Genomic DNA, 27,489 nt, shown 5'->3' with positions numbered 1-27,489 from the left:
AGATGGGTGAGGCAGATGCTCGTGGCTCGTGTGAAGCACAAGTCCATTCTTTGTCCCTCTTCCGTCGCCACTGTCTCTATCTCTCAACGAGTTCTTTATCAGATCACGTTTCTTTTCTGCAATCAAATCCTTTGCCAAGAAGAAAAAAATACCCAAAAAGAATAAGAACCGGCAAAAACCCTAGGACCCAGATTGAGCTCTGGTGGTTAATGCGTGTGTTTGAGAGAGAGTAAGAAGCCCTCATTAACAGTGGAATGGATCAATGGATGACAGACGATAAGTTGAAGGCGGATTTAGCCCCTTCTTCGTCCTCTCAGCCTCCCAATCGCTCCCACAACTCGCATCCCGATTCCAGGTTTCTGGGTTTTTATCTTTTCCGCTACAATTTATTAATTTAAAATAATTTCTGTTTGAGTTATTCGTTATCTATAAAAAATGAAGTTTGATTTTTTCAAAACCAGTGAGCAGTACGAGAGCACACATGCAGGATGTTGATGGAAAAAATTGAAAACCCAATAAGAACATTGAATTCAAAATTCGAAGGCCTAAGTTGTTTATATTATTTTCCTTGCTAGATTTGATATATAGACACACACACGGAGTCAAAGCTGGGTGTTCGATTTTCTTGTGATTGAGCTTAAGAAATGCTCTAATTAACGTACTGTGCTTTTCGGTTTGACATATTATTTGCCGGGTTTTGTCTCAGAAGAAGTGTTGATGTTGAGATAAAGGATCCAGTTGCGACAAGAAAGGTTCAGAAGGCTGACCGTGAAAAGCTGAGGAGGGATCGACTGAATGAGCAATTTCTCGAGCTGGGAAGCACATTAGGTAAAGTATAGCACCTAAGTACCTCTTTTGCGGTCATGCCTATAACTTGCTAGGATTTGGTACATGGGGAAACCCGAATTAACAACTTGAAAGAAGTTTCTTAAAATAATTCCTTGCCCTTTAGGAAATGACCAATTTCACGTAGTCTCCGATATCATTGTCCTGAAATCTTTCAAAACTGATAGGTGCATGGACATTTCAAAGAATCATACACTACAAAATGTACTAACTCCTACAAATTTATAAAGTACAACCGTACAGGGATTGGGGCCGGTAAATAAGTTTTCATGTGAGTGAGTTGATTTGTGGGTCTGTTCACTTGCAAGGTTTGAGCTTTTCTGGATCGCTGTGCCTGTTGATTAACTACACCATTGCTGCCTTATTCTTTCCTGGCAGAAACTATCTTAAGGTGGTGCTAAACTCAAGGGGACTTTTTTGTTCTTTTCCTTGAAGTTCCTTTCCTATACATGGGAACTTGACTGTGGACTGGCTGATTAGGTTTCTCACAGCGTACAACACTGTTCACTTACTTTACATATAAAGGCTTAATATAATTTTGTTCAAAAGGAATTGAGTTATAGCTATAATATTAAAGAATTGCATGCAGAAACTCAAATGAATCTAAAATTTATCTTCTCCTTTCCTACAGTATACTGTGGCTTCAATAATAGAAGTAAAGGCAAAAAAGACAGCTGTGGATGGCTTAGTATGTAATCAATTTGATCTGTGTAGGAACTTAATTAACACAATCTTAATCTAGAAGTCTTATACTGGTTAACAGGTTATGTGGCAAGTATATTCAGTTTGGAACTTTGATTGTTGTATAGAGTTTAACATTTACTACTACCCTCCCTTTGAGGTCCCATATTTTGCGGTGTTTGTACTGTTATTGCATGGAAATACAAGCTTGTGCATCAGAATAACTAATCTTTGATCCATTTCTTGATTTACCCCGGGAGAAGATGTAGTTTTAGCTACCCTTCTACTACTCATTTACTACTCTTTTTGTATTTGATTTTTTTTTTAATTTTTTATTTTACTTTATGGTTAAGAAAGTGACTATTAGTAAAGTTATATATTTTTTTAATTTTTTCTTAATATTTAAGGATGTTAAAAAAATACTTAAAAGAAAATGATAAAAAAATAAATACACTATAAGTAGTAAATGGGTAGTAATCCTATCACTACCCTTGCTATAAATAGTTACCTTGTTTGAAAATAAACATTAGTGGTAATTTTAACTGGAATCTTAATTATCGACTGGACTGCTTCCTCTGGTGATGTTAAGTTAAGCCAAATTTGGATAATTACAATTTACATTCAAAATGCAGATCCAGATAGGCCCAAAAATGACAAGGCAACCATCCTTACAGACACAGTCCAAGTGCTGAAGGATTTAACTGCCGAAGTCAACAGACTAAAAACTGAGTGTGCAGTGCTTACTGAAGAAGCGCGTGAGGTGATTTTATCTTCAGGTTACCTCATGGTTGTGAAGCCCATTTTGTGCTTATATCTTATGTAATTTTTTACCACTTACAGCTAACACAGGAGAAGAATGAGCTTAGAGAAGAGAAGGCTTCAATAAAAACTGACATTGATAATATGAACGTTCAGTATCAGCAAAGAGTCAGGGTTATGTTCCCATGGGCTGCCATTGATCCTTCTGTTGTAATGGGTCCGCCTTATTCATACCCAGTTCCTGTACCTGTCCCTCCAGGCGCAATCCCTATGCACCCATCTCTGCAGCCATATCCCTTCTTTGGAAATCAGAATCCTGGTGCCATTCATAATCCCTGTTCAACTTTCATCCCTTATCCGACTCCTCCCAACCCTCCAGTGGAGCAGCCATTGGCCCAACGTGCGTCCACGTCCCAGATTTCAAGTAAACAAGACTCCAAAAGTAAGTCATCATCAGCTCATCAAAGGGTCAACAATGTTGAAAGATGTGATGATTCCAATGATGTGGCAACAGACCTCGAATTGAAGATGCCTGGGTCATCAGCACAACAGGTTAGTTTTATGGTTATAAAAGTAATTATTGTAGAAATGCTCAGCAAATTCATGATTGAAGAACCACTGAATTGGTTCATATAGGATTCCTCATCTGGAGGAACAAAGGGCAAGCAATCACAGAGGAAGGAAAGGAGCGTAACCGAAAATAGCTCTTCAAGCAGGTATTCTTCATCTCAAGGTCTTCAAGATAGCTCCTCCAACAGCGTGGGCGATGTGCCAAAGTCTAAAAACTGAGAATGTTCTGGTTGTCTGATCCATTGACTGTCTTAAGCTACTAAACCCTCAACGATGTCTCTGCTTTGGCACCCGGATGGTATTTTCACATTCGAGTTTCAGATTCTGATATCTCCTCCAACTGAATCTCCACTTTGAAAGCAATGGGTTTCTTTTGCTGGTTAGGAATTATTGTGATTGGGGTTGTTGTTCTCTGGCACTGGGAGGGCTCGGAGTCGCTGGTTTGACCCTGTCATTTAACTGATTTTTCCCAAACAAAGTTCTGCGGCTCTGTTGCAAGGGTGACTCTGAAACGCTGTCTAGTTCCTGCGTAGACGAATGTACTTGTAATTTATGTGTAGGATGCCCCTAACTCCTTGAAATTTTGAATCCGTTCGCAGGATTTCCTTGTAAATGGCTCTTTGCCACTTTTGGTAATATATATATTTCTGCGGTTCTGGCCTACCACGTACGGCTTTAATGCAGCAAAAGTCATTTTCTTGCCCATGTGGTCGATGCCGTATTGTAGGGGAAAAATAATTTAGGCTGGATTTGGGTGCCGTGATTACAGATGATTTGAGTTGATATGTGAATAAGAGTAAATCAAGATAATTGCGTGGGTTTTGCGGGTCTACTGGGATGAGTTTGAATGTATGAAGTAGGTTGAGATATATTTTAATGAGAAATTGAAAACGTAATGGGTTTTATTACTAATTGGTTTGAGATAGGTTGAAATGAGTTCTTTAGTTTTTCAATAAAATATTATTTTTTTCTCGGATCAAACCGATCAAAATCAAACAAAATTCAATTGACTTTAAAACTAATAATATTATCAAAAAATTGTGCAGAAGTTGATGTTTATATAATTTATGTTGCCCCTAACCTAACATTCTGTTATCTTATTTTGGTGGGTCGTAGCGTTTTACATTCCTCGACTGCTGAAGGAACCTTTCAAAGCTTGTCCTCAAATCTTCTTCTATCATGCTTTAACTTGCAACCAATCTGCAATTAGTTTGGAATCTTGATTCGAGTTCAACACAAAGCAGCTTCAACTTCTTGAGCGGCCTGCAGTTCAGCTCGTGTTAGTTCATATCTGTTATTTCAATTAGTCAGGACAGAGAATGCCCTATATTCTTTGGCAACTCCCCCATCAGGATGAATATCAACTAAATACCTTTTTTTGTTAGAGAGAAACAAGGGAAAAAGATCTCCGGCCTCAACCGAGAGAGCGACATATGAAGTGAACCTACAATATTTATTGTTGTCTGTATAAATATTTTGGACAGTATTAAATGAGAAATGAATGGCGTAAAGCTCATTTAACGTGTCTATTTTTCTCTTATTTGAAGCATTTAAATCCGGACAAGAACGTGAGGTGACCTTTGTTTATCTCCATTAAAGTGTTGAATTTTACAAAATTCGTAGCAAACTCTCTCAAATTATTTGTCATTAGTAAACTAATATTGTCTTAAATTATAGGTGAAAATGGAGTTGTAAAAGAAAATAGAAAGGAAAGAGTTTGTTTCAACTGCAAAACAAGTCTATTGTCTACCTGCATTATGATAAATAAAATTAGACTCAAATATCGTCTGATTTTAGTATTATGCCAAGACACTATATGGTAGATAAACAAATCCTAATGATAAGCTTTGAAAAAAATGAAAATCATTTATAAGAGAGAGGATTTTAAAATTGACTTCTGCATTAATAAACTTGCAAGCCAAAGGGGTCATGACAAAAGGGTGCTTAAAAAATTATAATTTCTTTTTTTTTTCTAAAATCGGTTCAGCACCAGTTAGTAAGTTTTGGATTGATTCAACCGGTTGCCACATGCCCCGGCCAACCAGTCCGCACTGGTCCAGTCTGAACTATTAAAATTTAATAATGTGTAGAGGCTCATGGGATCGTCATTTTTTAAAAAATATATATATATATATATATATATATATATATATATATGAACCTCCATAAACTTTATTAACCCTCATTTAAGATGGAGGAAAACCTTTTAGCAAATAAAACCTCCCTTTACAAGCCAAACTTGGAAACCCAACAATGAACTATGACCGACACTTTACATATGCCGTACCCACTTTGTCTAACCTGTACAAACCTCTTACCTCAAGTGGCAAGTTAGCAATATCTATAAACAAAGAATCATCTCCTAACGCACCAGCTCTAGCCAATTCATCAGCCACTTTATTCCCTTCTCTAAAAAGATGTTTGATAGAGAAATTAAAACCCTCTAACAAGCTCATCAATTGGTCCCAAAAATCCCATAAATACCACACTATACAAAATCTATTCACCAATTAAGAAATCACAATCAAAGAATCACATTCTATCTCAATGAAAGAATAATCCAACTGTCAGTAGAATTTGATTCCCTCTACAACTGCCCGAAGCTTAGCTTCATTATTTGTGCAAGAACCAAAGAATTTTGAGAAAGCAAACACAAACCTCTCTTCATGATTCCGAAGGATTCCCCCTCACCCAGCAGGACCTGGGTTTCCAAAAGAGTTACCATATAAACTCAGTCTCAACTTCCCAAGAGAAGGCCTCAACTAGCGAACTACAATTACTTTGGAAGGCCTCAGTTCCACAACCAGGATGTCTAAGCAAAGCAGCAAGTGTAAATCCCAATCAGGCAACTTTGTTACCTTGGAGATTTCAGCTGCAAGGACCTTAACCCAATATTTAATCGAACTCCAAACCTATTGTATAGTTTCAACTTTTCCTTCCATGCGTGCAACGCATCTCCTTTGCCACACTCTCCATATAACCACAACAGGAATCAAGCCCATCAAAATACCAATCTGAGATTGTCTAGAAGCTCTACCGAACCACAATTGAACTCTATCAATCCAAGATTTTTGTGCCAAGAAAGGAATGCCCACCTCTCCCGAGACTTTTTTTTCCAGATTTCCAATGCAAAATCTCATTTGCCAAGAACATGTTGCAAATCCACCTCATGACCCTCCACACAACAGTTACACTAAGAAACTATAGGAATTCCTAGTCGACGCACCTGCTCATCCACACTTAAACAACCAAACATAGCTTTCCACATACAAATAGACATTTTTTTTTTTTTATAGAAGTTTAGCCATATCCATCTTGCTCAAATAAATCTTGGCATCTTAATCGTTAGGACTTCCCAGGCCGACTTTGATGTAAAAACCCCATTTTTTTTCAGGTAGCCATAATAACACGTCTTTCTCATTTCTTAAAGAGCCCACTTGCAACATAACATCACTTGCACTTTGTATCCCCAACAGGATCTCAACATCGATCATTTACAACTAATTCTTTAATTTTAATGCTCGGTTCTACCACCTCAACAGCCTCTTCACATAGCGGTCCTTGTTCCATTAACTTATCAAACCATAGAGATATTGTTCATTCACGCACCTTCCATTTCGAATTTTGCAAGAGTAATGGCAATCCCTCCACTACCAGTCTCCAGAACACCGACCCCTTGACATCATCAAGGCACAAGGAAACATGCCCCATTTTAACATATTTAACTTTAAAGAATTTTGATCAAAGCGAGTCTTGCGTTAACAAATTTTACCCAAATTTCAAGAACAAAGATCTTTGTATCTCTTCCATATTTTTCACCCTACTTCTGCCTTCCTCCACTGGCAAGCACATCTTCTTGCATGCTCTCCAATGCCTCTTACTTCTACCTCCTTCCTCCCCCCAGAAAAAATTAGTAAATAGCCCATTCAGCTTTCAAATGATAGCTTTAGGTACCTGCAATACCGAAAGTAAATGAATGGGTAAGCTAGAAAGAACATGACGCAACAAAACCAATCTTTTTCCTTGCGATAATAATCTACTCTTCCATACCGATAATTTATTTTCTACTCTCTCTAACCAAGGGATAAAATGTCTAATTTGTAGTCGACCATCCACTATCGGAGCACCCAAATACGTGAAAGGGAAATGACCTTAAGAAAAACCAGTTTCAGCCAACAATTCCCAAGTTCTCCTCCCAGACAAATGCTTAGAAAAAAATATTGCAGATTTATCAAAATTCAATCTCTATCTTGACCAGCATTCACAGTCTTTCAAAGCACCATTCAAACACCTAACCAACTTTCTGCTACCATTCAGAAATCATTAGCATACAATAAATGATTAATTCTTTGAGCAGAAATTGGATGAGAAAAAGGCTGAATGCCCCTCTTTGACATTCTCTTATTTAACAATCTTGAGAACACCTCTTTCATGATGATAAATAAGTATGGCGACATGGATCCCCCTGCCATAACCCCTCTTAGTATTGAAAAACCCATATACGTGTCAATCATCATAACAGAAAATCAAGGTACAAAGACACAATTATCAATCAATTTTCGAAAACAATCTGGAATCCCAAGAGTGCGTAAAACATGAGATAGGAACCTCCAGTTTACTCGACCATACGCCTTACTCTTGTCTATTTTCAGCATAATGTTCCCCCTAGCCTTCCTATGTAATAACTTCGTCATATCTTGAGTGAGGGAAATATTCTCAAAAATATTTCGACCCTTCACAAACGCCTCCTGTTCAGGTGAAATAATACTTCCAAGTAACACGGAAAGTCGATTAACCAGCAGCTTAGAAAGCACCCTATACACGACATTACCAAGACTTATTGGCCTGAACTTATCAAAGCTATGCGGGTTCTTTACCTTAGGAATAACAACAATAAAGGGGGCTGTATAAAATCTAGGAAGGTCAATACCTTGAAAGAACTCCTTCACAGCAAGCATGATATCATCTTTTACTCAATCTCAGCAAGCCAAATAAAAGGAGGACCCAAAGCCATCAGGCCTTGGGTTGATGTTCGCATCAATGGATGAAAGTACCTGTTTCACTTCCTCTTCCAAGGTTCTAGCATCAATCCCCTCCTCTCCCAGTTGGTTAAAGGTTTTGGAAATAAACAGTTCAGATTTGGCAACTCCCCCACTTCTTCATTCGAAAGAAAGGCCTCAAAGTAATGAATAGCTTCCTCATGTATCCTTTTCGGCGAATCTAGGACCAACCCATTTATTGTTACTAATGAGCGGTTTTAATGTTTGGGAATCAAAAGGGCAAAACAAATATGATAATTACTTACAAAGGATTTGTTTAAAATGCAGTTTGGATAATGAATTGAAATGAGATGAGTTAAAATGAAAATTAAAAGTTAAATAAAATATTATTAGAATATTATTTCTTAGAATTTGAAAAAGTTGAATTATTTATTATATTTTGTGTGAGAATTTGAGAAAGTTGTAATGATTAGATGAAATGAGATGATATTAGTCGAGATCAACTCTTAATCTAAATGGAGCCAAAAGAAGTATTATAGTTACAAAGAAATCCATATGTACTATCTTCTCTTCCATAACACCATTTTGTGCATCCCTGAGTTAGAAAACATCATCTCATTTATTGTGTTTTAATGGCACACTTAGGGCTAGTTTGGCTACATAAAATTAAATTATCCCATCTCATATAATCATTATAACTTTTTCAAACTTCCACACAAAATATAATAAACAATTCAACTTTTTCAACTTCTAAAACAAAAATAATATTATAACAATATTTTATTCAACTTTTTAACAAAACATCTCATCTCATTTCAACTAAACTGTATAACCAAATGAGGTCTTAATTCTTTTAATTACACAATCTAACTAAGTCAATACACATCAATACCATTAGATTTCTTCATCTTGCGATTATACAACATGTTTTTGTGGAAAATGCTGAACGTATTTAAGAGAAATTTATAAAAAAAAATTATTTTTTCACATATCAGTTATTAATATGCTGAAAATCATAAAATTTAAAAAAAAACTAATAAAATAAATTTTGTAAGGAAAATTATAAATACATTTAGTGGCACTACTTTTTTTTGGTACTTTAATATCAGCACACATCAATCCATTTAATGGCAGACAAGATAATCAAATTAACATAAATATGATCTAAGTCATCTCTAGCTTTTCTTTTCTTTCCGAGTAGATAAGATTAATTTGCTACTAACATCTCCCGTGTGACGTGAACTTGTTATACTATTATGGAATTTAATGGGAAAAAAGACGTGTTTGCATGGTGGCCTCTTCATTTAAAAAAAAAAATCCCTAGACTTTTCTCAACCTTATCAAAATGATTTATATAGTGACAAGTATTCTTTTGAAAAAAATGGAAAATTTTGTGATCTATATAAAAAAATTTATTTTTTAACGTTGGATTCCATTTTTTTCAATAGGAATACATGAGACTTGAAAAACCCCCTTCCATAACCCCCCCTTTAGACTTGAAAAGCCCATATACATGTCATTCATTATAACAGAAAACCAAAGTTTAAAAACACAATTATCAATCAATTTTTAAAAACAATCTAGAATCCCAAGAGTGAGTAAAACATGAGATAGGAACCTCCAGTTTACTCGACATATGTCTATTTTTAGCATAATGTTCCCCCTAGCCTTCTTGTGTAATAACTTCGTCATATCCTGAGTGAGAGAAATATTCTCAAAAAAATTTCAACACTTCACAAACGCCTCATGTTCAGGTTAAATGATACTTCCAAGTAACACGGAAAGTCGATTAACCAACAGCTTAGAAAGCACCCTATACATGACGTTACAGCGATTTATTGGCCTGAACTTATCAAAGCTATGCGGGTTCTTTACCTTAGGAATAACAACAATAAAGGAGGCTGTATAAAATCTAGGAAGATCAATACCTTGAAAGAACTCCTTCACAACAAGCATAATATCATCTTTTACTAAATCTCAACAAGCCAAATAAAAGGAGGACCCAAAGCCATTAGGCCCTAGGCTGCTGTCCGCATCAATAGATGAAGTACCTGTTTCACTTCCTCTTCCAAGGTTCCAGCATCAATCCCCTTCTCTAACAGTCGGTTAAAGGTTTTGGAAATAAACAATTCAGATTTGGCAACTCCCCCACTTCTTCATTCGAAAGAAAGGCCTCAAAGTAATGAACAGCTTCCTCATGTACCCTTTTCGGCGAATCCAGGACCAATCCATCTGTTGTTACTAATGAATGGTTTTAATGTTTGGGAATCAAAAGGGCAAAACAAATATGATAAATACTTACAAAGGATTTGTTTAAATTGTAGTTTGGATAATAAGTTGAAATTAGATGAGTTAAAATGAAAGTTAAAATTAAATAAAATATTGTTAAAATATTATTTTTTAGAATTTGAAAAAGTTAAATTATGTATTATATTTTGTGTAAGAATTTGATAAAGTTGTAATGAATAGATGAGATGAGATGATATTAGTTGAGATCAACTCTTAATCTAAACGGAGCAAAGAGAAGTGTTATAGTTACAAAGAAATCCCTATGTACTATCTTCTCTTCCATAACACCATTTTGTGCATCCCCGAGTTAGAAAAAAACATCTCATTTATTATGTTTTAATGGCACACTAAGAGTTGGTTTGGTTACATAAAATTAAACTATCTCATCTTATGTCATATAATCATTATAATTTTTTCAAACTCTCACATAAAATATAATAAACAATTCAAATTTTAAAATAAAAATAATATTATAATAATATTTTATTCAATTTTTAACAAAACATCTTATCTAATCTCAATTAAACTGTATAACCAAATGAGGCCTTAATTCTTTTAATAACACAACCTAACTAAATCAGTACACATCAATACCATTAGATTTCTTCATCTTGCGATTATACAACATTTATTTGTGGAAAATGCTGAACGTATTTAAGAAAAATTTACAAAAAAATTTATTTCTTCACATATCAGTTATTAATATGCTAAAAATCATAAAATTTTAAATTTTAAAAGAAAACTAATAAAATAAATTTTGTAAGGAAAATTATAAATACATTTACTTGCACTATTTTTTTTGGGTACCTTAATATCAGCACACATCAATTCCATTTAATGGCAGACAAGATAATCAAATTTGGGAATCAAATTAACATAAATATGATCTAACTCATCCCTAGCTTTTCTTTTCTTTTCTTTCCGAGTAGATAAGATTAATTTGCTACTAATATCTTCCGTGTGATGTGAACGTGTTATACTATTATGGACTTTAATGGGATAAAAGACGTGTTTGCATGGTCCCTCTTCATTTTTAATAAAAAAGAGAAAAAAAACAGTTTTTCCCTTGTCAAAATCAAAATCATTTATATAGTGACAAGTGCTCTATTCCGAAAAAAAGGATAAATTTGTAATCTATATGAAAAATATTATTTTTTAATAATTGATTTTATGTTTTTCAATAGAAATTCGCGAGACTTACAATTTGTGCACTCTTAGGCCACGTTTGTATTCGTAACCCATCTCAACCCACCTTAACTCATCTCATCTCATCATTATAACTTTCTCAAATTTTCACACAAAATATAATAAAGAATTCAATTTTTTCAAATTTCAAAACAACTTTTTTAAATTTTCACATAAAATATAATAAATAATTCAACTTTTATTCTACTATTCACAAACAATCTTAACTCATTTCAACTTATTTCTGAATTCAAACCACTCATTGACTATGTCATATTTGTATCGAGTTACCTTTCCATTAAAAAATCAGATCCTGCTACTCGACTGCTCGGCATGTACCGTTAGGTATTCCCCTAGTTCATATGAATTTTTTTTATATATTTTTAAACAATTACATATGCACTAGGGGAATACCAGCAGCCATACTTTAAGGTAAACAGAAAGTCACTCCATTTTTGCTTGTGTATTTTTTTGTTTTTTTTTTTTTTCTTTGATTTGGGATGGCGAAGGAAATAGGGTCACCTTCAAAGAATCAGTGATCTTATTGATTTTTTTAAATTTTTTTAGTATAAGATAAAGTTAGTGGCCTTTGGACTTGTCAAGTGACCATTGGTTGTGTCTAAAGTTCCAAACATACCATCATTTACGTTAATCAATTCATTTTTAAAGCCAAGTTGGGCGACTTCTTGGTTCTTATACCTTTTGCAAGTTGAGATTCCAAAAGCAGGCAAATTTCGATTATGCCCAATAAACAAGTGCTGATCAGAATCGTTAACCATTCCCATAGTATTATTCTTTCTTTCTTTCTTTCTTTTAGGTGCTTCAACTTTCAAATTAATTAATTAATAAATAAAACAAACAAAAAGCTTCATGAATTCTAGGTTCTCTTGGGATATATTTAAGGGTTTTTTTTTATTATTATTTGTATTGAGCTTAATTCAATTGATATATTTTTAGATTCTATTTAACACTTGAATTGAACTGAGATCAACTCAGTTCAGTCTAATTTTATACTTAATCTAACATTCAAACACTTAACTTTACATGCGAGACCCACAACTTTTTTAACTTTTCATAAATACATCTAAATTCATCTTAATATCTAAACACATTTCAACTCATCTTAAGTGGGCCTTACAAAACTTACTCTAGTATCTCAGCTTACTACTATTTATAAAGAACTCAACTCATATCAACTCAGCTCAACATCCAAACGAGACATTTATAAAATTATTTTTATTATAAAGTAAATCTAACATATAGTATGAAACCACGTCGATTACTTGTGAGTTTATTTTATAAAAATATATATATATTATGGCTGTAGCACGCGCTTCTCTAAAAATTATAGACCTCATATAATTATTTGTACATGTAGTTATCTTCAGAATTGAAATCCAACGTGGTGAGATCAGTTTATAAATTGATCAAGATAACAAAGAAAGTAAAATAGATGTGATATTTGGAACTAGACCAACCCAATATCTTACTCATAAAGTTAGCAATGTAGTGGAGGTCTTCACATATGAACGTGACAAGCTGAAAGGACAGGTCTTTTGTTACAAAAGTAGGTTTTTTCTGGGGAAAAAAGGTTGTCTGCTAACTACGTGTAATAAAATCCTTAAAAGCTTTGTTCCTTCCACGTACGGTATATGATCTTAGAGTAATGCTACGTACAGTCGTGGAATGCGCAAATACCGTGCAGTCGCTTTGAAAAAGAGTGGAGTCTACTATTAAAAAATTAATTTCTTTTCAAGTGGGTCCCTTATTTATTCACTTTTTTCAAAGCGACTGCACGGCGACTGCACGCTCACGACTGCAAATATCATTTCTCATGATCTGATATTCTTTGTGCGTTGTGGGTGCTAAGGCATAATATCGATAAGATCTTAGTGCTATTCAACGACAGTATCTTATCTTTGCACTAATGCTATGAGTACCAAAACTGCTTCCCATGTGATCAAAATGATTCCTATTCATTGCAAAAAAATTATTTATTTATGATAAATTATTTCTAATAAAATTATTAATTTTAACTAAAATGAGTATATTTTTATAAAAAATAATTATTTTCGTTACAAACAATATCACAAAAATTAAGATCTATCTGAAAAAAATTATTATTTTATAACGGGTTCTATTTTATTTTTTTAAAATGCGTGTACGAGACTTATATAATCTAGACTTTAGACTTGTAACATGTTAGGTTATTATCTAAAAGAAAAAAGAATTATCACTCAATACGAGATCATAAATTAATGAGTTTGGACCCAAGTTTTTTTGCATTATTTGATTATCATTCCACATATGGTATACGTTTTGGCGTGAGCCATTAAACAATTTTCCTCATTCAATCACAAGTCGCTTACAATAAGTACTACACGATTAAAAAATTTAATCGAATAAATTTGAAACCAATTGTATAATGAAAAATGATATTATGCTTCTTAAGTTTCCTCTTTCAATTTGACTGCTCATGTTTTTAATTTTTGTTTACTTAATAGTTAAGGAAGTGACTATTAATATATTAATTTTTTTAAAATATTTAAAGACGTGTAAAAAATATTTAAAAGAAAAAACAAAAAAAAAGTATAATTTACACTAAAAGACCGACCAAGTGAGCAAAACTTAGGTTGTGATTGAATGAGAAAATATGAAATTTATATGAAAAATTAATATTTTAATAATAAATTTCATTTTTTTTAAATAATATCTAGAATGAAAAATGTTAAATATATTGAAAACGAATTTATAAAAAATTTACTTCTCTATATATCAATTATTAATATGTTAAAAATTATGAAATTTAAAATTTAAATCTAAAAAAAAACTAATCAAATAAATTTTATAAATAAAATTATAAACATTACTTAGTTATTTAATTTTTAATACTGAGATGTGACAGGATAAGTCGATCAATCCGACCCCCACAACTTAACCATATACATTGGTTAATTAAACCCCGGGCCCAATCTATTAATATATTAATATTCCTTTCCCCATTTCCTGGCACTCTCTCCGTTTATAAAGCCTGAGATGAACGCGCCTCTCTCTCTCTCTCTCTCTATCTCTCTCACTCACAACACCGCAAACCGCACCAAAGCTCATCGGACCATGCTCTCCGTCCCTTCCCCGACTATTCTCTTCGCTCCATATTTCTCGGTAAAGCTTCCCTCTCAAGCCTCGCCACGTGTCAGACTGACTCCTCCGTCGGCCTTCGCGGCCACTTCCACCGAGAGCCGCAGCACGACGTCGTATATGGCTGCCGCGACGGCGACGTGCACCTCGCTGTACGAGATCCTCGGCATCCACACGGGCGCCTCTTTTCAGGAGATCAAGACGGCGTACAGGAGATTGGCAAGGACTTGCCATCCCGACGTCGTGGCCGCCCCCGATCGGAAGGATTCGTCTGCTGGCGAGTTCATGAGGATCCATGCTGCCTATTCCACCCTGTCGGACCCCAAGAAACGCGCCGATTACGATCGCAAGGTTTTTCGTCGGTTCCGGCCGTTGACGGCGACCTCGGGGTTCTCCGGCTACACGCGCAGGAACTGGGAAACGGATCAGTGCTGGTGATGGAGTTGAAAACTAATCCAGAATCTAGATTGGAGTGAAGACGACGACAGATATAATACAATATATATATATATATATACTATACGACGGATACGTACTGTACAGTAAATAGATGCAGTCTGCAGAAGCATAATATTTCAAGCATGCGTGCCGGTGACTGTTTTTCCACGAACCATCTGCGTGTGGTTTGTTTTTTGAGCTGAATCGCGCGGTGGTTGTTTCTACTTTCTATTGCAAATCAAGCTTCTGTATGTTGAAGTCTAAGTTTAGAAATTAAGAGTAATTATTGGCTAGTTTTTATCTAATTAGATAGTCTTGATGATGTGATATCCCTATAAAATATAATATTATACAGCAAAATCAAAATGATTGAAACGAGAGAGAAAATGGGGAAATCATATGAACATTAATGCAAAAGTTTTTGCCGCATTCCGTGGATTTTCCGGTGATTATATCATTGACTCTTACCATTCAAATTTTTTAAAAGACACCGTATGGTTTGCCAGCATCAAAGGGTACATCAAGAGTATAGCTACGTGTACGTTACGCGCAATATTTTATTGATCAAATATTTGTCTACTGTGCAAATCATACGTCTACTCCTATTTCATCCGACTTAGGCTTCGTTTGGTTCCTTAACTCCTCTTAATTCATCTCAACTCATCATTACAACTTTTTTAAATCTCAACACAAAATATAATAAACAATTCAATTTTTTCAAATTTCAAAATAATAATAATATTAAAAAATAATATTCTAACAATATTTTATTATCTCAACTCAACTCAACTCAACTCACTTCAACATTCAAACACAATCTTAGTAATCTGAATTCAGAGTCGAAGTCAAACTTCGACTTTTTTTTTTTTAAATTGTTTTATATTTGAATTTAAAAAATAACATAATGTGGAACGATGTCCTTTTTTTTCACACGGGATCCAAAATGCAGACCCATTTCTTCCTTCTTTCCCTCACTCTCTTTCCTTTCTTTTGATTCTCTGAATCTTCTCTCTTCCCTCTCTATTGCTTCGTTCTTGTTTGCCATCGTGATCTTGCCGTCATCTGCCCCGTTCAACCTTTGCGACACCGTAACTCGTAAGTGTAGTCCGAGACTCCAAGCCCTAAATTAATTAATTTTCGCAATTTTTATTTTTTGCCAATATGTTGGGTTGCCTGGAATTATTTGATGTTTTACATTATAACAATTGTTTTGAATCTAGTTGTTGACTGTTGGGTTGCTGATAAATGTAAAATGGAATGGATTGCAGTGGAGTGAAACACTATGAAATGGCACCAATGTATGCAAGGAAGGTATTTGTGAAAATGAAAACGTGCCTGAAAAAGCCCAGTTGCTGTTTTGATCGGAGTCAAACCCCAACTCCAATTAGAGTCGGAATCAGATGGTGTTTTGACCTCTGACCCCAATTTGAGTTGAAGGTCGGAGGTTGGAACTCCAACTCCGATTTCACTTTTTTATTTTTATTTCAAATTTTAAGATTTTTAAATTTATAAAAATTTAAATTTATATAATATTTTCTATTAAGAAAACGGAACAAAAGAAATTCATGGAATGAAATAGGGAGAGCAATTATTTGGCCATACTTTATACAAACTATTCCTATGGGACCTAAATTTGACTATTAAAGAGCTGATGTTTGAAAACCGAAACTTATATGAAAATTATTAAAATTTAATGGAGAAAAAATTTGGAAATCTATATTTCTTCGTTAAGATATATATATATATATATGCTTGTTAGATTGTATTACTCAGTCTATTATTTCATAAATCTTCAAGTGTCATATGTCGTACGAGGATGTAAATTATAATTTCATTTTAATTTCCTCCTCAAAAAAAAAAAAAAAAACTCCCATATAATTATATCCTACTAAATGGCACACATGAGATGCTGAACCCGGAAATGAAAACTACAAAACATATATAAATTATGTTACATACAATCATTTTTACGTATTCTTTATACATTCTACTGATATGATTGATCAAAATAATTATTTTATATTAAAATAAATGACTCAGTCAATCACAAAACGTTGGCTCATTTGTAGCCATGCCCACCACACACACACACTGACACACACACACACACACACACACACATATATATATATATATATATATATATATAAATTCCAAGGGAATATCAAGAAATGAAGATGATGACCTCTTTCAATGTCTATATCAATCTGATAGTGGTGGCCGAGGAATGGAAGGTAATATCAATATAGAGCTTGCAAGGAGAACATATATTCTAAAGAATAGGAGTGGAAATTATATATAATGTGTGTGGTGGGCACAGTAGACGTACGTCATGTGTCCTTCACTCCTTCTACTCGATCTTGGTGTGCGATTGATTCGCAAGTAATCGTAGAAGCGAAGCAATAGAGTGCAACAAAACTATCAAAGCTATCAGTTTGGTTGTGTCAGGTTGACACAAAGAGACGGTTCAATTATCTCATATATACTTGGTCAATTGTTTATAATTTTAAACTTTTTCTTTTAGAGACATGATATTTACAGTCTTAAGATGTGTAAGTCTCATATATTTTTTTAAAAAAAAATATATAAATTTAAGATTCACATAAAAAAATTAATTTTTATTTGTAGATCTTATTTTTTTTAAAAAAGATCACAAGATTTCCACACCTTAAATTTATATCTAGAATGACAAAAAGTTAATTGTGGTTGTCCTATGGTCGTTTAAGCTTCGGTTTGGATTGGAAACTCATCTCAACTTATCTCATTTCATCATTATAAATTTTCTAAATTACTATATAAAATATAATAAATAATTTAATTTTTTTAAATATTAAAATAATAATAATATTAAAAAATAATAAATTAAAAATATTTTATTTAACTTATCTAAAATCATCTCAATTCATCTCTAAATTCAAACGAAGCGGTCATGCATCACACACCATGTGCTTCGACCATTATTAGGTTCCTTTCTTGCTTCTAACTTTGCGTGAAAGACCAACTATTTATCGTGGCCCAAAAGTATAAATGATATGATGATGTCATAATATTCCTACCGTTCAATAAAATGGCAATAGTTGGGGTAATTGATGGATGACTTTTACGATAATATTCTTTAAATTTTTTTATAGATATACTTTTGATTATTTAGAGAGACATAGACGCATTATGCACGTCGATAGACACTATTCTATATTGGGGACTCTAAATGAATTATAAAAGGTGGCATAAAATTAAGGAAAGAGAAGTACTTTAATTATAAAAAAATTACATAAAAATAAATTTATAAAATAACGTAACTGAATGCAGTACGTTAGATTATAAAATAAATCTAATTAATCATAAGAAGTAATATTAATTTATAAATTTTTTTTTTATATATTTTTTTTTTTTGTGTATGTAATTCTTCTCTTTAAGATTTATCATTTTTTTTTCGCTTGAAACTCTAAAATTCAGAAGAAAAAAAAAAAAAAAAATCTATCGAACTAGTGGCAACTAGTAGATCACTACTATGCAATTATTATTATTATTATTATTATTATTATTATATTTAAAATCGAGTGGACTTTGGGGTAATAGACATTCAAGACAGATGGTCTGCATGGCAGCTACGATTGTTACCACAAACGTCTCTCTCATTCAATATACAACTGGTTTGCATTGAGATGTCCAATTCCATGTGGCTAATTGTGAATGGAGGTTGTCTTGAATTTCTTCCAACATCTTTATCAACTTCTTATTATATAGTCACTTTTTGGAATCAAGACATATTAAACCATAAATATTTTTTTTTTATTATTATTCAAATTACAAGTGGGTCATCGATCATTATATTAAATTTATTTTATTTTTAAATAAAAAATACTATAATGATTTTTGAGGTTTCAAATCTTCTTATGTCACCTTATAGTATAATGTTTATAAATTATAAAAATGAAGCATTACAGTAATAAAATGATTTTATAAAAATAAACTTACAAATTGATATTATTTTATTTAATATAATATTATATATTTTTTATAATTTAACGTATTATAACAAATAATATTAATTTGTATGTTATTTTTATAAAAAAAAAAAAAAATTGTAGATAATTAGTATTTCTCAAATTAAAATGACCCGTCCTTCTAGAATTTGTTAAATAATTGACAGGAATTATTAACTTGTGACTCATTTTCCACTTTAGGACTAATCACGCATGGATATATATTGTCTATAAAATGGTCTCTCCATCCAAACTATTTATATATATATATTAACTAGTTGACAAAACTTACTTGCGTCTCTCATTTGCCACGTTAGAACCAATCGTGTGAGGACATCTGTCAGGTTCATGTCAAGGAAAAAAAAAATCTAAACTTAAAATATTGAAGCCATATAAAAAGCAAAACAAAATTAACTATAATTTTATAGGAATATATTAAAATTAGAAAGAAATTCATAAAATAAAATAAATACCTAAAAGATAAGAAAGAAGCATTAATACCCTAAAAAAGATAAATAAATAAATAAAATGTTAAAGCTAAAAACATTTTAAATGAAAAATGAAAACAAATAAAAATTACAAACCCAATATGGCTGCCCATGTAGGTTAAGGGGATACCTTTTTGAGGTGGCCTGATAGTGAGTGATGTCTAGAACATTGCCTCGTTTATGTTTATAGATGAAATGAAATTAAATAAGATACGTTTAAATAAAAATTAAAAATTAAATAAAATATTATTAAAATATATTTTTTTAATATTATTTTTATTTTAAAATTTGAAAAAATTAAATTATTTATTTTATTTTATATAAAAATTTAAAAAAATTATAATGATTAAATAAAATGATATGAGATAAATTAAAAAGAATTATAAGATAAAGCAAATAGCCATGACTGGTTTAATAGCCATTATTGTTTTGGTTTTTATTTTTTGATTTAGGGTTTTAATATTCTTTTTTTTTTTTTTAGGGATAAATACAGAGATCCCTTGAAACTACCATCAAATAACTTACAATCAACCCCAAACTTTCAATTTTGACAATAACTCCCTCAAACTACCAAATAGATGCAATATGCTCCTTCCCTAAAAGTTTTACATAAAAAAAAAAAGAGAAAACAAAAGAAAAAAGAAGTGAAAAACATAAAAAAGTGGAAAATGTGTATTTTTTTTTTAAATTTCTTAATGTTCTAAAATGATTTATTTAAAAATATTTTTGATAAAATACTATTTCTTATAAATAAATAAAAACTTATTTATGATCAATTTAATAAGGGTCTTTTGTATTTTTTTTTCTTTTTAAGTTTTAAGGGAAAAATGGGTATATTGCAATTTCTAAGTAGTTTAATTTGGGGAGTGATCGATTGTCAAAATTAATACTTTAAGTTTAAGCACCACCGTCCAACATTTTATTTTATTTTTCAATTTGCAATTAAAAAAGGAATCCCGTGGGTGGCAGCGCCAATTCTCCCCCTCCCTGGATTTTCTTTCTTTTTTGTTTTCTTAAAAATGATAATTCTTTTATTAGTTTTTTTTTTTTTAATGAAACATACTAATTTCATTAATAAATCAAAATTATAAATGTGACTTATCAATATAAGAAGTTTCAATATATAGGAAATTCAGTCTATAAGCCAACTAATACAACAGCTCTGGGACTTCCCCACACACAAATACATTTTGTGACGGATAATGTTTTAACTTCTAATCAAACTCTCTCGTAACAGAGAAAGCGTTCTGTAAAATTCTTTTATTAGTTAAACATAAAGACTTTTAATAAATTTTGCTGATGTGGACTAAGAGTGCACGTGTCAATTTATTATTGATTGGCAACTATCTATTTTGTGACATGGCCAATTGTGCCGTTGGAAGGAGGTGCTTAATTTCTAAGAAAAATTTTATTTGCAGTTCTAAGTGAGGGACTACGTATGCAATTTCATTGATAAATTGAAGTAAAAAGAGAAAAAATATTATTTTAAAAAAGATATTATTATAATTTTAAATTTTTTTCAAACATAATTGTATAGGCTACATGAGTAGTCCCCAAATAGAGCCTATATGTAGACTAACTCTAATTCTAAATTATGAAATTTTAGGTATAAATATAGCGAATTAACTCGAAAGAATGAGCTTCTAATTAACCATTTATTAATCGATGTACATATAATATCTCATCACTTCTTTTGCAAGGTTAAATTAGATAATTTATGCCTTTTATATGCATTCATGGGATCTATTTATGTGGAGTATGTGATCAATTAATTATGTTCCCCCCCGGGTTCATGGATTCATCATTTACTTAAAATGATGTTTTTTAATATGGGATTTTCTTATAAATAAAAAAAAATCTAAAAATCAATTAGTATTTTTAGATTTTACATAGAGATGCGTTTAGAGTGTCAATGAGCAAACTAATTTGTAAATAGATTTTTTTAATATTTTTAAGCTTTGGCCAAGATCAATTGCTAGGTTGATAACATGTTCTAGTATCCTAATCCAAGTGCATGATTGGAATTGTAGTAAAAAATATAGCTTATAGTTCAAAACTCTATAGTTCAAAAGCTGTTTACTGTTTGATAAAACTGTATCTAAAACACTTTTAAAATTAGTTACATTAATGTAGGAGCTTTTTTATAAAAGCTTCAAGTTTTATGTGCTTTTTTAAAAAATGAGATTTTCAGCCCTTTTAGGTGATTAAATTTTTTTTTATAAATTTACCAAATATATTATTTTTTCTTTAAAAAAGCTTTTAAATAGTTAAAAATACTTTTTCAAGCTTTCAAACTCAATCCCAAACAGACTGTAAATTTTGGGGCTCTTCATAAATTTTGGGGCTCTTCATACTTACACTCTCTCGGCTCAATTAGTTAGAGTTGAGCCAAGCCGAGCTGTAGCTCATCAAATTTACCTTCAAATACACATCATTAATTGGAATTTCAGTGCATTATATTATCCCTTGAAAATAATTCACTCAAACACAATTTAGGGTTTAGTACTACTTAATGCATCATAATTAACTTCATCTTCATCCGTTGTTCAAGTGCTTTTCATGATTTCTTATAGGCAAATCGGCATTAGCGATCTCGTTTAGTTACGAGGTTCAGATGATATATTTTATTAAAAATTAAATAAGATATTGTTATAATTTTTTTTTAAGATATAAAAAAAATAAATTATTTATTATATTTTATATAAAAATTTAAAATAATGATAATATTTATATAAAATAGATGAAATGATAAAATAATTTAATTTTATATAATCAAATCAAACATCACGGAGTTGTTTTTTTCTGGAGCAGCATGCATGTGTGTTGACCTTGATACAAAGGCCAAGGACAAAGGGTCCAACAAGTAGAAGCATATGATGTCGACTTTGAATGTTTAATTTGTAAATTATTGTCAAAATAAATCGTCATAGGAAAGATCAGAGAAATAAAGAAAGAAAGGTATGGATCAGGCCATGAAAGGTTCATTGGAAAATCATAAGGGTAAGAACCGATGGAAATCATAATTAATAGGTTTCTATGGATTGTCAGAATGATGATAATATTCTTCGAACATGACAAATTTTCTTCTGAATTTTCTTTGTTTTACAAAAGATGCGGTCGTTGTCGTGTTCTTAGATGCGACTGTTTAGCAGATTTAAATGAACCATACTTGATGAAATGAAAGAAATTTCAAAGAGCATTCATGTCTTTTTGGTGTTTTTGTAGCACAGTCTGCTGAATTCAAAGAAAATTCAGCAGATTTGATATCTTTTTGTTTTGTTTGGCTCATGAAATGCGTGACTTTTCTGTAGATTTTCTGAGCACATGACTTTTTCTGAATATGGAATGGAAAATATTTTAACATAAAAATAATTTTATAAATTGACGTGACTTGATGTGATAACTGGTTTGTCAGATTATAAAGTTATTTTTATTAAAAAATAAATTTAACGGATCAGATAAATTCACATCAATTTATAAAATTATTTTTATATAATTATTTTATGGATATAGCAGTCCTCACGTGAAAATTAGAAAAAGTGACACTTTAATTTGGTGTTTTGTAGCACATAGTCTTCCTTGATCAGGACTTGTAGTACTGTTTGTTACACTTGGGTAGGTATTCATGATCCAGAAGGAAAAGCTATATAATAAGTAGACCAAAATGATTAGATACTTGATGATCAATATGATATTTTTCAAGATAAGACCAAAATTATAATTAATTAATGAAAAATATTATTTGTATTTAAGAAAAATTTATAAAAAATTTATTTCTCTACATATCATTATTGATATGCTATAAATTATAAAATTTAAAATTTAAAATTTAAATTTAAAAATAAAACTAATAAAATAATTCATATAAATAAAAATTATAAATATACGTATCACTATTCTTAATGAATTAGGTGTGTATAATTTTTCAACACAAAGACCAATGATCACGAGCACAATTAACGAGAGAGAGAGAGAGAGAGGGAGTCTTCTACGTAAGTAGAGAAAAAGTTATATTTCCTCAACTAAAGTTGGAGACATGGCCTTGTTTGTTTTCTAAAAAATCTCATCTCATCTCATTTCATCTCATTATTACAATTTTTTTAAATTTTTACATAAAATAAAATAAACAATTCAACTTTTTTAAATTCTAAAACAACAATAATATTAAAAAATATATTTTAACAATATTTTATTCAACTTTTTAACTTTAATCTCAACTCATCTCATCTCATCTCATCCCATCTCTAAAAACAAACGAACCCATAATCTTGGAGCCATCTTGGTGAAAAGACGTAGACAGAATCTAAAGCTTCTAGAGCATGTTTATTATTATTATTATTTAGAGCATGGTTATGTTTGGACGTATAGTTATTTTTACAATTATATTTTTAAATTGATGATATTTCTTTAAAATAGTGATACTTTTATAAATTATTTTATAAAAACGCTTCTAATTTAAAACAGAATTGGATAAAAAATTGTGAAAATAGACGTGTATGTGTATATATATATATATGTAGAACGTTGCTACGTCCACATGGGATTTCTACATAAATCATCTACCGCACACACAAAATCTTTTTATTTTTTTTATTTTTTTAATCTTTTCTTTCACTATTTTTTAAACTATTTAAATATTTTTTTTTAAAATTACATATTCATTTAAAAATACTTACTTAGTCATTAAACAAAAATTCAGGAAAAAATTTAGGTAAATTTTTTCTACGGACATAGTGTTTTCCACACGCATATATATCTGCCTATTACTTAAAAGCGTCTATAATATTACTGTTCATTACTGTTCATCAACAGTAATTACTGTTTATCAACAGTAATAAACAGTAAAACAGTTTTTTTTTTTTTCATTTTTCGCATATCTTATAATGTTTATGTTACTATTCATAAACAGTAATTATGAACAATAATGAGTTTTTTTTTTTTCCTCTGTTTCTTTTTGGGTTTGTCTGTGTGAATGTCAATGTACGACGTAATACCATAATCGTGCGTGAGGAATGAGAGAGAGGGAGAAAGGAAAAGTAGGAAAAAATATTAGTTTTTAGATTTTAAATTCCAACCCTTCATCTTTAATATTCAGATTTAATCTAACGGTAGAAGTTTAAATATTGATTTAAACTAACATAAAATAGATAATTAAAATTTAAATATTATATCATACACTTAAAATTAACTTTAATTTATAAAATACTAATTTTTCATTATTAAATAAAGAATAAATTTTACTGAATATTTTTAAGAGAATAATATTATATCATATACTAAAAATCAACTTTAATTTATCAAATACTAATTTTTCATCATTAAATAAATGATAAATTTTTACTATACATTTTTAAGAGAAAAAAACTATCTAATTAATTTGAATTTTTAATATAATTTAAATTTCATAATAAATGATGAACATAAATAAATAATAATTTTATTCTTATACATTAGACTATTTTAATATTTGAAATTACACTTTATTTTTTTCTTCAATTTGACAGATGTGGCAAACGTGTTTTTTTTATATTAATTAGAAAATCTTACGCCATATAAGATTTTACACAAGTACCACTAATTTCAAAGTAACCAAGCACATTCTAGAGATCAGCGCAATCATTGAATCAAATAAATAGCACAAACAGAAAAAAAAAATAAAAATAATATGAACAAATTAATTATTGTCGTCTGGCCGATCTGACGCTTCTGTCCTTGCCGACTTTACTATACTAGGATGCCAATTAACCTTTTATATACGTGTGCGTATGTATATCTCCTTATATTTAAAAGTGTGTATCGTCTGATGAATAGTAAGATGAACAGTAATGAACAATGATAAACAATATTCTTATTTTACGCTTCCCTTCTTCGTCCATCTCTACATCCTCACAGCAATCATCTTCACAAAATCACCACAAAATATCACAAAAATTATTAAAAAATACCACAACAGATCACAAAATCACCTCATACAATATCTTAATTGAATTATATGTAATGATCAATAAACGAATAGACCCATTTCGGGAGAGGGAGTTGCTTGGAGACGAGGGCTGCCATGAAGGCTTCGATGCTGGCTTGGGTCCATGGGGGTGGTCGCTGGAGGAATAGGAACTCGATGGTGGTGATGCGGTGGCGCAGTGGCGCAAGCGTTGAGACCCATTTCGGGTTGCTCACGTGCGGCGAAGGGTGGAGCTGCTAAGGGGCTTCGACGGTGGGGTTTGCTTGCCGGCGTGAGGGGAAGCCGGTGACAAGGTCGGTGACACCCACGGTGGCGCACAGCTGCTTGAGGGAGGAGATCAGGTGAGAGAGAGAAGTCGTGGCTGAGCGGAAGGAGAGAGAGGGAGAAATAAAAAGTGAGGGGAAAATAAACTTTTTAGGATTTAAATCTAACCCTTCATCATAACTCTCCAAATTTGATCAATGGTGAAAATTTAAATACTAATTAAAATTAATTTAAAATAGATAATTAATATATAAATATCAAATCAAAAATAAATTATCAAATTTAATTTATAAAATACTAATCTTTCATCATTAAATAAATAATGAAATTTTGTTAAATATTTTTAAAAAAGTAAAACTATATAAATAATTATAGTTTTAACATAATTTAAATATGATAATATTCTTAATTAACTAAAGAGAACTGCTATAGCTACCGAAAAAGTAGTCCAAAAATGTGTCCTGAATGTGTATTTCACTTTTTTATTTTTCTTTTCTTTTTTTTTCATGTATTTTTTTAATCATCATAACCATTTTTAACCATTTTTAAAAAAAATAAAAAATTCACAAAATTATTAAAAAAACACTTCTTCAATCACTAGATAAAAAAAATTAAAAAAAAAAAAATTAAGCAAACGTCCCTACTGCTAGTATATATAAATGCACGTATCATTTTCCCATATTAACAGGGTGGTTCTAGTCAGCCCCCTCACTTAGCTCCCTCAAGAGTAGCCCTAGTACATTTTAGCTTTTGTTTTATTTTTTTGAATGTTAAAAAAAATACACAAATGTACTGGTAGTAACATATTTAAATATTTTTAAAAAATTTAAAATAAAATACATCAAGGTGATATACTTAAAAGACTAACTAGCATTTTCCGTATTAATATTTCTCCTTAAAAAAAAAAACATTTTAGGTGACTTAATGCCTATAATTAGCTAAAAAGAAATTAAGGTCCTGTTTGAATAGTAAGATAAAATAATATGAGATAATTTTAGATGAGTTGTATAAAATATTGTTAAAAATTATTTTTTAATATTATTATTATTTTGAAATTTGAAAAAGTTAAATTATTTATTATATTTTATGTGATAATTTAAAAAAATTATAATAATGAGATGACATGACATGAGGTGAGATAGTTTCTGTATCCAAACGAGCCTATAAGTGTGTTACCAATATTGACCAAGTAAAAGCATATCTAGTTGCATGCATCATTACTTCTATTCGTGCCCAAAATCCACTCCCACTACTGCAAGTTGCTGATTAAAAATCTATTTGAGATGAAAGAGAAATATTTGGCCACATAAAGATTAAATAAAAGTAATTTTGTAAATTGATACGGTTTGATGAGATTTTTTATATTGTAAAGTTATTTTTATTATAAAATATATCCGATAAATTGATCACATGAAATCACATTAATTTATATAATTAATTTTATAAAATCTTTTTGTCGCAATAGTCATCCTAAAAAATATTGTGGCGGCCACTTTTTTCAACTTTTATATTTTCTTTTTTTTATTTGCCACGGCAAAGCATGCATGCGCGCACCTCGCTTTCTAGCTAAGCCGGCAATAGTGGACAAATGAACATCTTACACCATATATATTGCATTACTTTCAACGACAAATACATGTACGTATGCATGATATGTTACATGCATTCATGAAACAGTTTTGAATGATCTTATATTTCTTCTTAGGGCAAACACATCCAAATTATCCTACTTTTTTTTTATGGGCAAGAAAATACCCATCTTGTTTCTATATATTCTTCGGCACTATAAGAAAACTGTTTATTTGTGACTAATTATTTCTAACAAAATGATTATTTTCTACTAAAATAAATATATTTTTGTCGCAATATGTAATAGAGTGTTC

At 31.1% G+C, this 27,489-nt stretch overlaps 2 protein-coding genes across 3 annotated transcripts; both read left to right on the top strand.

Annotated features, from left to right (window-relative positions):
• On the top strand, positions 1-3,688 carry LOC109020205 (transcription factor bHLH121-like). 2 transcript variants are annotated; one of them, XM_019002623.2, is made up of 5 exons: positions 1-355; positions 707-828; positions 2,160-2,287; positions 2,368-2,838; positions 2,923-3,688. In XM_019002623.2, the coding sequence occupies exons 1-5, from the start codon at positions 255-257 to the stop codon at positions 3,073-3,075; spliced, it is 975 nt and encodes a 324-aa protein (XP_018858168.1). In that variant the 5' UTR covers positions 1-254; the 3' UTR covers positions 3,076-3,688. The 2 variants fall into 2 exon arrangements, with proteins under 2 accessions (XP_018858168.1, XP_018858169.1); XM_019002624.2 differs by having other exon boundaries at positions 17-355; positions 710-828; positions 2,923-3,659.
• A 10,654-nt stretch (positions 3,689-14,342) lies between these two features.
• LOC109020206 (chaperone protein dnaJ 11, chloroplastic-like) lies at positions 14,343-15,275 on the top strand. The gene has a single exon (XM_019002626.2). The coding sequence runs from the start codon at positions 14,367-14,369 to the stop codon at positions 14,904-14,906; it is 540 nt and encodes a 179-aa protein (XP_018858171.2). The 5' UTR covers positions 14,343-14,366; the 3' UTR covers positions 14,907-15,275.
• The last annotated feature ends 12,214 nt before the right edge of the window (positions 15,276-27,489 follow it).

Source organism: Juglans regia, chromosome 8 (genome assembly GCF_001411555.2).
Source record: "Juglans regia cultivar Chandler chromosome 8, Walnut 2.0, whole genome shotgun sequence".
NCBI lineage: Eukaryota > Viridiplantae > Streptophyta > Magnoliopsida > Fagales > Juglandaceae > Juglans > Juglans regia.
Note: the sequence above shows the minus strand (reverse complement) of the source record. Positions and strands in the feature narration are given on the sequence as shown.